Here is a 13,224-nt window from a genome sequence, read left to right as displayed (position 1 = left end):
CAGAACCACACGAATTAAATATTCATCAAATTGGTCACCACGCCTGTGTGAGGATCTGAGAGTAGCATTACTATCGTGGATTTTGCAGCGAGGAGTAGACAGCCTAAGCACCACAATGAGGCTCATGTATTTATAAGAACTCGATCCTGTCATATCCAGGTTTCGAATGAGAAGGGTCAGCAAGGTGGCCTGAACAAAGACAAGCGAAGCCATTCCGTCAAGATGTGTCACAGCAAATTTCCTATGAAGTCACAGGGTCATGATCCTCAACTTTTGAATCTAGTACACGGGCTTTGTTCCGCATATCAATTGTATTCGGCACTACACAAGTTAGCCAAGTGAAGCGGAGACAGCGCAAGAGAGTGTTGTAGCAGGGCTACGTCTTCCGTTTCTCCAGAGCAGATGCGTATGAGGCTCGTTTTGGATAGGTGATACACATCCGCTGGAGGAAATAGATGCACATCGTTGAGACTGCTTACCTACTCTTTCGTCCCGTTCTTCCGCTGATATGTCCAGCAGGATTGTTGCGCTCACTTCATACTGGACTCTTGTCACATTGCACTAGTTCAACGCAGCATTTATTATACAGGCAGAAGTAGATTGTTGTGTTCTGTGAGAAACTTTCGACGACAAAGAAAAACAATGAGAAGCGCAAAACTTGTAAATCCTGCTGATGTTCTCATGGTTTCGACCCACTGCGTCTGCCAACTCAATGATCATAATCTGGATTCTTTTGTCGGAACCACACATCTGAGGACTTTTGTCGCAGAGCTGACCAATCCAAGGACTGGTACTCTTTGATATTCTTGAAAGATGTCACCTGTCTTCTTGACTCCCATATTCAGATACGTTGTGGCACCTGGAAATGGGGGCAGGCAGCATTGGGTCAGTGAGATGTCATTGCAACCCTTGTTCATGCAGGAAACGGCTTGCGGGCATCCATTGGAACCCTTGTAGCACCTCGTCGTATGCGGAGCTAAATGCTGACTGCATTATGTCTGACAGGAGTCTTTGGCCTTTGGAATTGCAACCATTTGAAAACAAGTGGCTTATCTCTGTTCTAAATTGACTTAAATGTTTCCCTTGCTTGCTCAAAGGGACTCCGCTGTAGGAATTATAAGGGAATATTTACGTTGACCGTGTACGACTATGAACATCTCATCGCATTCATCTGCTTCTGGGCCTGTCTTCATGGAAATCTTCAAAGCCGCCTTCACATGGCCATATATTGGCACTCAAGCCCTTGCGGGCATCATCGCCATAATTGTGTGGAGAAAGTACTTTTATACCATCAGTGACGTCCCAGGTCCTTTTTTTGCTTCCTTCACCCGGTTGTGGCACCTTGTACAGGTACACGAGGGAGACCAGAATCTACAGATGATCGAGCTTCACGACAAGCATGGTAGGTTCACTCCAGGGTAATCATGACATATTTACATACTGAAGAATCTTTTTCACCTTCATAGGTCATTTTGTCCGAATATCTTACGATGAAGTCAGTGTCAGCCACCCTGACGCTGTTAGAAAGTTGCTGCTTGCACCTATACCCAAGGTCTGAACCAAACTTTCCCCAATTCTTACAGCGCATTAGAAATTGATCGTGATCAAGGGCTACTGGTATAAGGGAACAACAATTCCTGACTACAGATACATCGCACCTATGTCCGTTTGCGACCCGAAAGCCAAAATCGCCCTCTCCAAGGCCCTGTCTCCCGGATATAGTCAAAGTACGTTGTTCAAGCCTCTTTACGTTATGCATTGACTCACAGTAATAAAGGCAACGTGCTTCAATATGAACCGTATATCACCAGGACCATTGCTCATTTTCTTGATTGGATGGATAAATACGCCCAGAATAGAGCCCCTATGAACCTGAACGACTTCTTCGCCTATGCAACATTCGATGTCATTGGCGAGGTTGTATTCGCTAGGCCCTTCGGATTTCTAGATATAGGAGCTGACATAGGCAACTCCATCGCAAATTCGGAGGTGTTGAGCTACTTTGCAGCCGTCGCCAGCTTCTACCCTAACTTGCGCAATGTATTGCTCTCGAATCCGTTCATGACTTGGCTTGGAATTTTACCAATGGGTCATGTTTTCAACACCACCATGACTGCTGTCAAGGAACGTGAGAAGAATGCAGACAGCGAAACCCAATTTGTCATCGTGGATCATTGGCTGAGAGCCCTGAGACAGCAGCCTGAGCGTTTGCGGCCTCGCAACGTTTATGCTCAGGCTACGAACAATGTCGGTGCAGGCGCGGATACGGTCAACTGTGGTCTGCAGTCATTCTTCTACCATTTATTGCGCAACCCAGAAACCCTGGCAAAGGCTAAGAAAGAAGTTGACGACGCCGTGAAAGACGGAAGATGCACCTCAAAAGTGGTGTCATTCTCGGATGCACAGCAGCTGCATTATGTTCAAGCTTGCATCAAAGAAGCACTCAGATTCTTTACACCGGTATCTATGGGTCTTCCACGCCGTGTTCCAGTTGGCGGTATGAGTATTGGCGATCGCACCTTTTCTGCGGGTACAATACTATCCGTCAATCCGTGGGTCATTCACCGTTCCACTGAACTATGGGGATCAGACGCCCGACGCTTCAACCCGGAGCGTTGGTTCAGGGACGACGCGGCAGAGTTGGAAAAGAAGTACTTCATTCCTGTAAGTTCTCACATGGTACAGTGTTACTCATACTTCAAAGCGAACTGACAGTGATTATTTTGGAAGTTCGGTGCAGGATATAATTCATGTCCTGGGCACTATATAGCCAAGATGGAGCTCTCGAAGATCACTGCAACAATCCTACGGGACTATGATCTTCAACTAGTTGACGAAACGCAGGAATGGCAATGGAGGGCCAATTTCACAGTTCTTCCAAAAGATTGGCCAGTATACGTGAGCGAAAGGCAGTGATCTCAAGGTTTAAGGTTCAGAACACTGTTTGTGCCACGTGGTACGGCGAAAAATATCAGATAGTGTATCTGGATACGGTCCGCCCTGCATCAGAATTTAAGTACGTATTAGCGCACGTGAATATATCCAGTGCACTTTGCTTTGAGAATTCGAGTAGTCTCGAATACAGAACCGGGGTCATCTGCTACAAGCTGATCGTTGCTTTGGCTCTACATCACTCTCGGTTAAGGTTGATTTGACACTGTTTTCTGCCCTGGAACGTGATTGAGTCGAAATCCGGATGCACAAGTGAAACGTCGCCTCGGACAAAGGGAAGACGAAGATCTCTGTCGGCAACTACGTTGCCCATCGTGTTCGCATAGCTAGATATACCCTTCGCGGACGGAAAGTTCGGGGCACTATGGGGTCTTCCCTGATCACCAGGACCCCATTTGTCTGATAATCTCCAGAAGCACGGCGGCAAAGTACCAAAAACAGTGCCGCAAGATGCCTCGTTGATTGTGCCGTGCGACGATATGTGATTTACAGATGCGCTTTGAATATGTACATGGGAAGAATGGTAGTTGGGCATCACTCGTCCCAAATAGTTGAAACCACGGGGCCAGAAAGCACAACCTCTCCGACCTTGCCACCTTCCTCCTCGGTGATGATCAGCCCTGTCTCAACATCGCGCTTCCATACAACAACGGTATTGTTGGTCTGATGTCCGACAGCGAGCAGGTCCCCGGCCTTGTTCAGTGAGAACTGACGGGGCAACCAACCACCAGAGGGGGCGCTCTGAAGGAAGGTAAGGGTACCATCCTCATTGATGGTCCAGGTCGTCAGAGTGTCGGACGGCCCTGATTGATAGAGTGCAGAAGTGGAAAAGGACTTCTCGCGGGTGGAAACGATGAGGAATCTTTGATCCGGCTATTTATCCATTATGTCAGTATCTCAGGCAATTCACTAAACTGGGTAATAGCACCAAAACATACTGTTATAGCGCATTCACTAGCCGGCGCAGTATTAGGAGCCAGAGTGCTGTTCAGACCAAGCGCAGGTGCCTCAAAGACCTTGTCGAAAGTCAGACCAGAATCACCATAGGTGACCTTGTACGAATAGACATTCTGCGAGAGCTCGCCATCGAAGAAGAAGAAAGTCTCTCCAGCATCGTTGACCCGGAAGAAGCCATGTCGAGGGCCAATACCAGCGTCAGTGGTCAGGGGCTTAGTCTCTACAAGAGGAGCAATCGTGTCTGGCGCATAGGTGAAAACTCGAACAAGATCTCCGCCCAAGTCTGGAGTAAGAACAAATTTGTTGGTCGGGTCAATGATGACCTCGTGCGAGTAGCTGCGATCTTGGCGAGAGATTATCGGACCAGTCTTGTTGATAGTTGGGAAGATCGTCTGTATAGGGCCACTGCCCGGCAGAGTGCCATCCTCACCCAGGCTGAAAACACCTATCGCGCTCGTGTTGCTGCATCTTGTGAGTGCCTGCTCAAAGCTGCAAAACCTTTCGCCGCGATATACTCACTAAGAAGCAGTGATGTAGGCGCGCTTGCCGCTCTCCGCAGTCAAGATCTCGGCCCATACAGCGCTGGCGGGCCCCTCGACCCGAGCAATTCGGGACAGAGTCCCATCCGCCGAGGTGGAGAAAGAGTTAAGAGTTCCGACAGATCCTCCCCGGTCGTAGCAGTACAAAATGCTGTTCTCCTTGTCGAGCGTCAAGACCGAAGGGTTGACTTCGCAATCCTGTGAGACTGATGCCACAGCCAGGTCGTAACTACTGCCTGACCCGGTCAAAGACAGACTGGTGAGGTTCCCGTCGGACTGGGCCGAATACAGGGTGACCGCGGAGGCAGACGCCACGAAGGTCGAGGACAAAAGAGTCTTGTACAAGGACGCCATATTTCCTGGAGATCTACGAGCGAAAGACTAGAAACGAGAGGACGAGAACCCGAAGGCTCGACCTGACGGATGCTGTTGAAGCCTGCATTGCACGTATTTATTTATGCCGGGAGTGAACATGCAGTGGGCCCAGCAGACGCGCTCTAGTCAGCTTGGCGAGTTCTCCTTATTTCGCCTGTCGCCAAGCTGGAGTCAAGCACCGAGGGGTGCGAGTAAGTCCGTACGACCCACTGGCACTCACTGCTACGCAGTATACTCGCTCCTTGCCATTCCAGGTTCCTTCCCCGCAATTGGAAGAGAAAGCGGCCCGACTCAGCCAGTCCATTGGAGGATTAATCGGGGTGGAGCTTCTGGGATGGCCTATAGTTCAAAATAAGGATCAAGCCCTTGTATAAAATGTTTGCTGCAGTTAGACCAACTGGAAGATGGAGTCGGCAAGCAGCAATTCACCAGACTGGCGTGGTTACTCGAGCATACGCCATTTTATGGAGTCGTTGTATGTTGCCGTACTATCCGAGGCAGCATTCCCAGATAGAGTGCATTTCATTGATAGACTCGGGAACTCAGCCCCTGAGCAATTCCACCTAAAGTCTCTAACAGAGCAAACCATCCCCAGGCTACGGCTCTACAGGGGTATTAAGCTTTTTTGCTGTGCTCAGATTTAGGGCCAAGAAACTTGGTCTTGAAATGAATTCTTGCCCTTATAGGCATATACATTGTAAGGTACTGTCGAGAGGTTACCTGCAGTGATCTATCCATGCTCCTGCCATTGTGTGCAGATCAGCAAACCGTACTTCTTAGCGGTTCGCCACCGCGTGTCCCGCCTATTGGGCTTAGAACACGGACGTCTCACACTACATTTGTAGTTGTTCCATCAGACGCATGGATAGACTAGTGAATCCGCCCGAGACATTTGTAATCAATCTCCACGTCCAGAACCAAAAGAATGGAAATGCAGGTCTAGTCTCCATTGTCTCGAAGAGATTTTGGGAAAATTATAAGTCTATATCATACGGAGAAACCGCATCGCTCATCTTTACTGCCCGAAAAAGGAAAGAGACACTCGAGCCTTGAAAAATGACAAGCAAGACTACACCGACAGGCGTCCAGGTGTTCCACTACCTCAAACGAAACCCGAACCTCACGAGAGATCAATTCTGGGCCTACTGGCAAGATATTCACGGTCCAAAACTTGTCCCTCTAGCTGAAAAATATGGATTCATACATTATCAACAAGTGTGTTGTTAAGTTCAGCATTGTATCATTTCCAATCATCAATGACAACATATACTGAGATATCCGAAGTTCCGCACATTTGGCAAGGTCCTTCCCGTGTCTTCTCCGGAAGCTGCTCCAAACGTGGCAGATGTGGGTTTAAAGGACACTCCAAGTGAGCCGGTAGACTTCGATGGTATTGCTATGTTCCTTGTTCTTTCACTAGACAGCTTCAAGGCTGCTGTTGAAGATCAATACTACCTCAATGTGGTTGAACCGGATGAGCATAATCTGATGGATAAAAGTGCGCCAGGGAGGGGCGTGGTGGCAAGTTTCCAGGGTTCCATGATTCCCGTAGTTCAGGACGGAGCTGATGCAACTGGGGATGAGTTGAGTGTTGAAGTGAAGAAGGCTAGGAAGGCTTTTGCTGAAATTAATGAAGCGACTTAGGCCATGTGGCCTCACAACGGATAGAGCAGCTAGTTAATGATTTGAGTGTGTCTCGTCGGCTTTCATTTTGTAGGAAACTTTGAATGAAGTCTGTTGAGGATCACGCGGACTAGTTGAATGCGAATATAAAGGTGACAGCACATGAGCTACCCTGTGGACTCAAGGAAAAGCCAAAGTTCATTGAAGTGCATCCCAAATGGTCTTGAACTTGGACTGTAAGGCGTAGGAAGCAGTGTAGAGGCATCAACATGAAGCCACATAGCAATAGGCTTGCTATTTGAACATGACTCTCTATTCCGCCAATAACCTCAAAGCATAACTGCGTAAATGTATCTACCTAAATGGTCAAAGCTAGTTCTAAAACATTGGTCGGCACGGAAAGCAGAAAGAAGCAGCCTAGCTGCAATGTGTTGTTTTTGCCATGAAAACTCCTTTCCCCTGGAACCCGACTTCTCACATCTTTCACACATTGAAATTAGAAAGTGAATTGAGATTCTCAGTTTCTGTAGAATCCAAAGGCTTCCCCATGAATAGGAATGTCCCCCCCTCACCCTTCTCTCTATACGTATCATCTGCTCTCAGGCGTCGGTTGCAACTCTGCCAAGCTCTGACCCAGCCGCTTAAAGACTCATAAAGCCATCGGGCTCCAGTCTCCTCATAAGGCATGTTGATGGACAGACCCCGACACAGTGTGGCTTGCCACTCCTTCATCGTCTTAGTGGAGAATCTGCCGCTCTTAGAATCAGCTCATCGTGCTGTCCATGAGATTTTGCTTTACGATGAAGGGAAAAGGGGCGTATACGTCAGAGCTACATGTAATAGCTCCATGGCCATCTTCCCAGGCATTTGGGTATACAATGACTCTTAAGCACATGCCAACACAAAGAAAGTCACATTGTCTCAGACCCAGAAATTGGTGAATCTAAGTCTTGATTTCCTTCTTCAAGAGTACAAACCGGCCTCCAACGCCTAGCCCTGCCTGCCTAATGAGGGAGCAATGCCACAAATGACAGGTCAATGATTTCTATGTCATATAATAACTCCATGCGCAATAAAGACGGAGAAGCAGAGTCCAAGACGTGGTAAGGGTATCGTATTTTGACACACACATGCACCGAAAGTCATATCCAGTTCTTGATGAGCCAACCAGTCCATTTTCGTCACGTCTCTCTCAGACGTGCTCTCAAGGGCACCCTGTCGAGTGTTACCCCTTGAACAGATCATGTTCTCCATCCTGTCGAGTTGCCCTGGAACCCACCATGTCACTGCTTTGTCAATTACATCCAGCAGTGACGTGCATTGTGGTCGAACATGCTGTGTTTTCCTTTCATCCGCAGAGATTTTCCCGTCCTCATCTTTCAACTGCCTGGGGCATCGCATTGGGAACTCCGTCTCTAAACGAGACGAGGAGCCACCGGAGCCATGCAGGCTGAATTGTCGCAATAAAGTCTCTTGCTAAGCCGCGATTTCGAGAAATGTTCGCCAGCCATTTGAACTAAAAAAGCTCGGGTGCCACATTTCGTAGATGATATCTCGATATATAAGCAAGGACAGTTATTTCCAGACAGGAACCTAATCCCGGTTGAGCGACACAACATTGAGGCAGGCTGCTGCTCGTGCTCCTCTCCTTTACCTCAAATGAGGCCATCCTCGGCCGGTAGAATCAGCCGAGAACTGGAGCCGAAGGACAATTCGCGGGTCATGCCGCTGTAACTTGTGCGGTTGTGGCGGTTTGCGCACCGTACCTTGCTGGGCTCAGTCAAAGCTTGGATCGCCATACAACCTGGACTTTTCTTTACCATGCTCTCGGGTGCCGTTGAGCTCGCGCATAACAAACTCATAAGTCAACATGGTGACCGTAGCAGCCGGAACTGCCCGCATCATGTTTGTTCCCATGCCGGCATAGAAGGCTCTCCAGCCCTCCTCCTTCAGGATGGTCCTGAAAGTTCTAACAATGCCCCGATACTTCTGCTGCTGTTGCTGCTGCTGCTCTTCAAGCCTTTGCTTGACTATGTTCTCGGTCTCTGTCGGAGCGGGACCTAAAGGATGGTTGAGGCCTGGGATCCCGCTCACCGGGTCCACTACCACGCCATTGCCAGGCATCGGCCGTCTTTGGGTCTGGAGTCGTGTCCGTATGACCTCGTGCGGGTAAGTGGCACTGCTGGCCATGATCTTGGACAAGATCGAGGCGCTGAGAATGCCAAGCCAGTGCGACTTGGGATCGCTTTCGCTGGATGAGGCGCCCATGCCCTGTCCCGTGAATCTCGTCTTGAGATACTCATAGGCAGGGAACTGCACTGCCACGTGGGTCAGACCCAGTAAAGCCGGCGTGAGGCCTGAATAGAAAGCCCGAAGTCCCTCAGTGGTGTACATTTTCTTTGCGGCGTCCAGAGTGGAGTAATAGTGGAATTGCGAATGCATGGCCGGTCGGACCGTGGGCGTGTTGGCGCCTCTGGGGAACAGAGAAAATCGGGCTCTGTCGCTCCGGCCTGACTGTGACATGAGGCGTGTCTTGATGACCCATATGGGATTTGTGACAATTGTGCTGCTGGCCCCGGCCACAATGGACGACCAGAAATTGACGACGATCGTATTGTCTGCATCTTGTCAGCAAGTTTCGTGGACTCTGTCACGATCACCCGGCAATACGGCACTTGCGTGACCAGCGAGTCAAGCAGAGGGTAAGTCGACTTACTGTGGTATTGGCCTATCACTGTTTTGCTCTTGTTGTAGACAGTGAACCAAACAGCCCAAGTCGGCAGATAGCCCATGATTATGGGACCGAGACCTCTATACATGCCGCGCAGACCCTCGTCTCTCCAGATCACACTGGCTGTGCCAAACAGGCCTTTGTACATCTGGGGTTGACCGACATGGATTCCCCTCTGTAGATTGATTCCACCCTGGGCCTGAAGCTTGGTCTTGATGACGTCGAGGGGACAGGTTACTATACCCGAAGTAAACCCTCCTATCGCACCAGCCAGCGCGTTGAACTGGGAGTCGGAAGCGCGAGTCGCCCAGCGCTCAAAGCGTGACAGCGATGGGTCGGGCATGTTGGTGGTCGAAGAAGCGTATACCGCCTTGGGGATAGCTGTTGATATGGGGGATGGCAGTGCGGCGGTCTTCGAGTGAGTGTAGTCTGTGACGGAGGTCGGGGGAGGCCCATACTCCGCGGGTGTAGAAGCAGCAGTCCTTTCGTCGAGAGACATTCCTCTTCCTCGAAGGGAGCCCGTAGAGACACTGAGAGAGGCCGGGGCTGGGTGAGAGTGTCCAGAGGGGGCCCTCGGCAGCGGGCTGAGGTCCCCCGGAGAGGAAGTGTTGTCGGGGAGGAAGGAGTCGAGAGGTGTGAGCCCCGAGGACTCTTGGGATGGGGCCGCAGAATGCGACTCGAGGTCGGTCTCGGGAGTTCGTCTTGTCTAGGGTGTGGTAGGGTTCGACGGTCCCGGTGTGCGGGGAAAGCTTCCCACGCAGAGGCCGTGACACTGCAGCTAGCGGTTGTCGCAGGCCATTGACTTTGGGCACACGGCTGAGGATGGAGTTGTCTCGAAAATGGATGTCTTCAAAGGAGGTGCAAGTAGCAGGAGTGGTGGCTGGACGAGAGACGAGAGACCAGGAAAAGGGAAGGCAAGGGCCAAAAAGAGGGCCGTCGGGAATTGATGGCGATGACGGCAGCAGGGGCACGTATTTTGTGCGACCGCGGACAAGACGGTGAGTTTCTGCAGGTGAGACGGTCGGGAAGCTCTCTGCACTCCAAAAGTACCTTGACTTGCTGTTTGTGTGAGTCGCGATTACGAGCAAAAAGCAGGAGGTTGCTTGTTCAGGAAACTGATTGGTCTGCCCTGTGGTGGTGCTTCTCTTTTGCTTTGTGTTTAGGTAGGCAGCATGGCTCGTATGGGTAACAGCAGCACGTAGACAAGCTTCTCTCTTCCTCCAGCTTGACTCGACTCCACTGCAGTGCGCCCTTGTGCTGCTGCAGTGTCCAAAAAAACCAGGCCCAAGAGGCCGCTAATCTCCAAGATCTTTATCGGGGGCCACCTGCAAGCCGAGATAAGCCGCATTACCTCATAGCTTGTCGTCCGTTCCCGCCTACCCTCGTTGGTCACTGTGGTGGAGGTGCTCTGGCGTCTGCGCGGCAGCAGGTACGTACCCGTGCACATCAGAGCCAGCCGAGGTCACACCACGTGACTTTCTCGCTTTCGCTGCCGGATGTACCCATGTACCTATGTACTCATGTACCCATACAATCCCAGCTTTCCGGTTCCTCCCATCTCTGCCCTCTGTAACTCTTAGGCTTGATTAGGGAGAAATAATACACTGTATCACAGTGTGTACAGACTTTTAATATAGGTGTATATATTATAAAAAAACTAGCTATAGATCCTGGACTTAAAAAATTGCCTATTTGGGCTTAAACGCACTTTATCGCTACTACTTGCTACTATATAATGCCCCCTTTTCCCTAAATAAAACCCTAAGTTTTAATTATAAGAAGCTATTTTAACTATAAACTTCTTAGTATAAACTAGTATTATATATTAATAGGAGTAGTATAGTAAAATAGGCTATTATAAATAATAAAATAATAAATAAATAAATAATTTAAGTTCTTTATTAACTTATATGTTTGGTAATGTAGCTGTGGTTTTAAAAAAATTAATATAAAGAGGTATATAGCTATTTGGGATTGTTAGTTTTTTATATAGCTGTTGTTCTGGAAGTATTAGCTTCCTTTTATTCTTAATCTTTTTTCTAACTAAATTTAGTATTTTTTTAAATTCGCCTTACTGTTATAGTGTTTTTAATTTATTGTTAATACCTTAGTTTACTAAAAAAAACTTATTAGAAAATCTTACTGTTAGTATTAGTAAGATTAAGCCTATATTTTAAGATTAAAATTTCTTATTAAATATAAAGCTGGCTTTAAGGAGTAATTATTTATTTTTATTATTAACTTTTTTTTTAAAAAAAGCTTAGTTTGCTGTTTTAATTATTTCTTTATTTATATTATTAATTTTTTTTATAAAGAGTTGCTTAGTTGCTTTAGTTATTTTTTTATCTATATTATTATTAATTACTTTATTCCTTTTTTTAATAACTAAGTCTTTTCAAGCCCTCTAGTCTATTAATCTTTTAAAAGTAGTTAGGATATTAAAGTTACTTTTTTTATAAAGGCTTTTTAATATTGCTATTATTTCTTACTTAGTTTTATAAATTTAAGCTTTAATTTCTTTTATTACACAAAAAGATTTATAATCCAGCTTAATAGCTTTCAATTTTCTACTAATTTTAATAGAAAACACACCATTACAAATCCTTTACTTATAGTTTATTATTATAAAGCTAGATACTTTTGCTTATACTAATTAAGTAATTAGATTTAAATGCTCCTATAGATATTAGCTAATATTATTAGAATTTATAAAAACTTTTAAGCCTTATCTATACTTTTTAGGGGCACTAGTAATACTTTAGTTGAAAATAAAAAGACTTAGATATAAAAGGCTTAAATTAATTAACTCCCTATTTAAGGCCATATAATATTACTTTAAAGCCTTTTCTCTAATTTCCTACTTAATAAATTTATAAATTCTAAGCCAAATAAATTTATAAGCTCTTTTATAGTTATTATTACTTATAAAATAATAAAAAAATCTATAATTAACTTTTTAATTTTTATTTTTTAAATCTAAAGTAAAGTAATAGTCTTTTATTTTTATTATTTTTATAGTAATCTCTTAAACTAAATTTAATAAGTTTAATATTTAATAAGTATATTTAAAGTAAAATCTTATTATCTTATAAACTAACTTATAAACTTAAGTAATAGCTTTATATTTTTTTTTTAATAAATTTTTATTTTTATTTAAATTAATAGGCGTTAAAGTAATTCCTTAAGTTTTAAACTTTTTTTTATATAGTATTAAATATCCTACCTGCTTAGTAAAAGCTTATTAAATAGGGGTATAGGTAAAAATATTTATAAAAATCTGCTTAGTATTCTTTATTTTAGTATTTTAGTTATTTGTAAATAACTTACCTATTATATTAAAAACTATTTAACTAAAAGTATTAATTTTATTTATAGGCTAGTAGAAAAGGTAAGGGTTTTAATAATTTTTAAATTACTTTTTATATTTTAGTTGGAATATTTATTTATTTTGCAATAACACTTTATACAAGTTTTAGTGTAGTTAAAAGTTTAAAAACTTTTTATCTTAAATCCCAGCCTTACAAATAACCTTTTTATTATCTAAAGTAATTAGTTAGCTTTAATTGTCCTCCTTTAACTTTAAATTTAGGTTAGTAAGTTTTTTAAAGTTTTAAAACTCTAAATATTAGATTAAATTCTTATAAATAAGTCCTTACCTATTTATTACTACACTAAGTATAATATTTAAAAAAGAATAGTAAGTTTTCTTTTATACTTACACTAAAGGTTAGCAACTTAGCTTTATAAGCTAATAAAAGGTTAATAATAATTTATCTAATTTTCCTTAAACTTTATTTAGTACCTTTAAAGAAACCTAAATTGTAGATAAGCTTTATAAATATAGGTAAATACTAGTTGGGAAGTATGTTTTAATACTTTTTAATATATTGAAAATTAATTTTAAAACTGTTAACTTATTTTTTTAAGTATTAACTAAAATGTATTAGCAGCTTGCTAAGTATTAGGGAATGAATATAGGCTTTCTGCTTAATATATTAATTTAAATTATATCTCTATTAATAATTTTAGTATTAGCTAGCTTAACTA

At 44.6% G+C, this 13,224-nt stretch overlaps 4 protein-coding genes across 4 annotated transcripts; 2 read left to right on the top strand and 2 right to left on the bottom strand.

The window, feature by feature from the left end:
• Nucleotides 1-1,149: 1,149 nt before the first annotated feature.
• Nucleotides 1,150-3,437, top strand: J7T55_002293 (cytochrome P450; the record flags this gene model as incomplete). Its single annotated transcript, XM_053132828.1, has 5 exons — nt 1,150-1,402; nt 1,467-1,495; nt 1,592-1,727; nt 1,778-2,664; nt 3,366-3,437. The coding sequence occupies 5 exons, from the start codon at nt 1,150-1,152 to the stop codon at nt 3,435-3,437; spliced, it is 1,377 nt and encodes a 458-aa protein (XP_052989264.1).
• A 49-nt stretch (nt 3,438-3,486) lies between these two features.
• Nucleotides 3,487-4,802, bottom strand: J7T55_002292 (uncharacterized protein; the record flags this gene model as incomplete). The annotated part of the gene is made up of 3 exons (XM_053132827.1): nt 3,487-3,825; nt 3,891-4,371; nt 4,429-4,802. 3 exons carry the CDS (start codon nt 4,800-4,802, stop codon nt 3,487-3,489), a joined length of 1,194 nt encoding a protein of 397 aa, XP_052989263.1.
• A 1,077-nt stretch (nt 4,803-5,879) lies between these two features.
• On the top strand, nt 5,880-6,467 carry J7T55_002291 (uncharacterized protein; the record flags this gene model as incomplete). The annotated part of the gene is made up of 2 exons (XM_053132825.1): nt 5,880-6,038; nt 6,108-6,467. The coding sequence occupies 2 exons, from the start codon at nt 5,880-5,882 to the stop codon at nt 6,465-6,467; spliced, it is 519 nt and encodes a 172-aa protein (XP_052989262.1).
• A 1,634-nt stretch (nt 6,468-8,101) lies between these two features.
• Nucleotides 8,102-10,624, bottom strand: J7T55_002290 (uncharacterized protein; the record flags this gene model as incomplete). The annotated part of the gene is made up of 5 exons (XM_053132824.1): nt 8,102-8,174; nt 8,251-9,064; nt 9,163-9,883; nt 9,951-10,437; nt 10,503-10,624. The coding sequence occupies 5 exons, from the start codon at nt 10,622-10,624 to the stop codon at nt 8,102-8,104; spliced, it is 2,217 nt and encodes a 738-aa protein (XP_052989261.1).
• Nucleotides 10,625-13,224: the final 2,600 nt, after the last annotated feature.

Source organism: Diaporthe amygdali (genome assembly GCF_026229845.1).
Source record: "Diaporthe amygdali strain CAA958 chromosome Unknown NODE_33_length_508711_cov_65_296071, whole genome shotgun sequence".
In the NCBI taxonomy this organism is placed as follows: Eukaryota; Fungi; Ascomycota; class Sordariomycetes; order Diaporthales; family Diaporthaceae; genus Diaporthe; species Diaporthe amygdali.
Note: the sequence above shows the minus strand (reverse complement) of the source record. Positions and strands in the feature narration are given on the sequence as shown.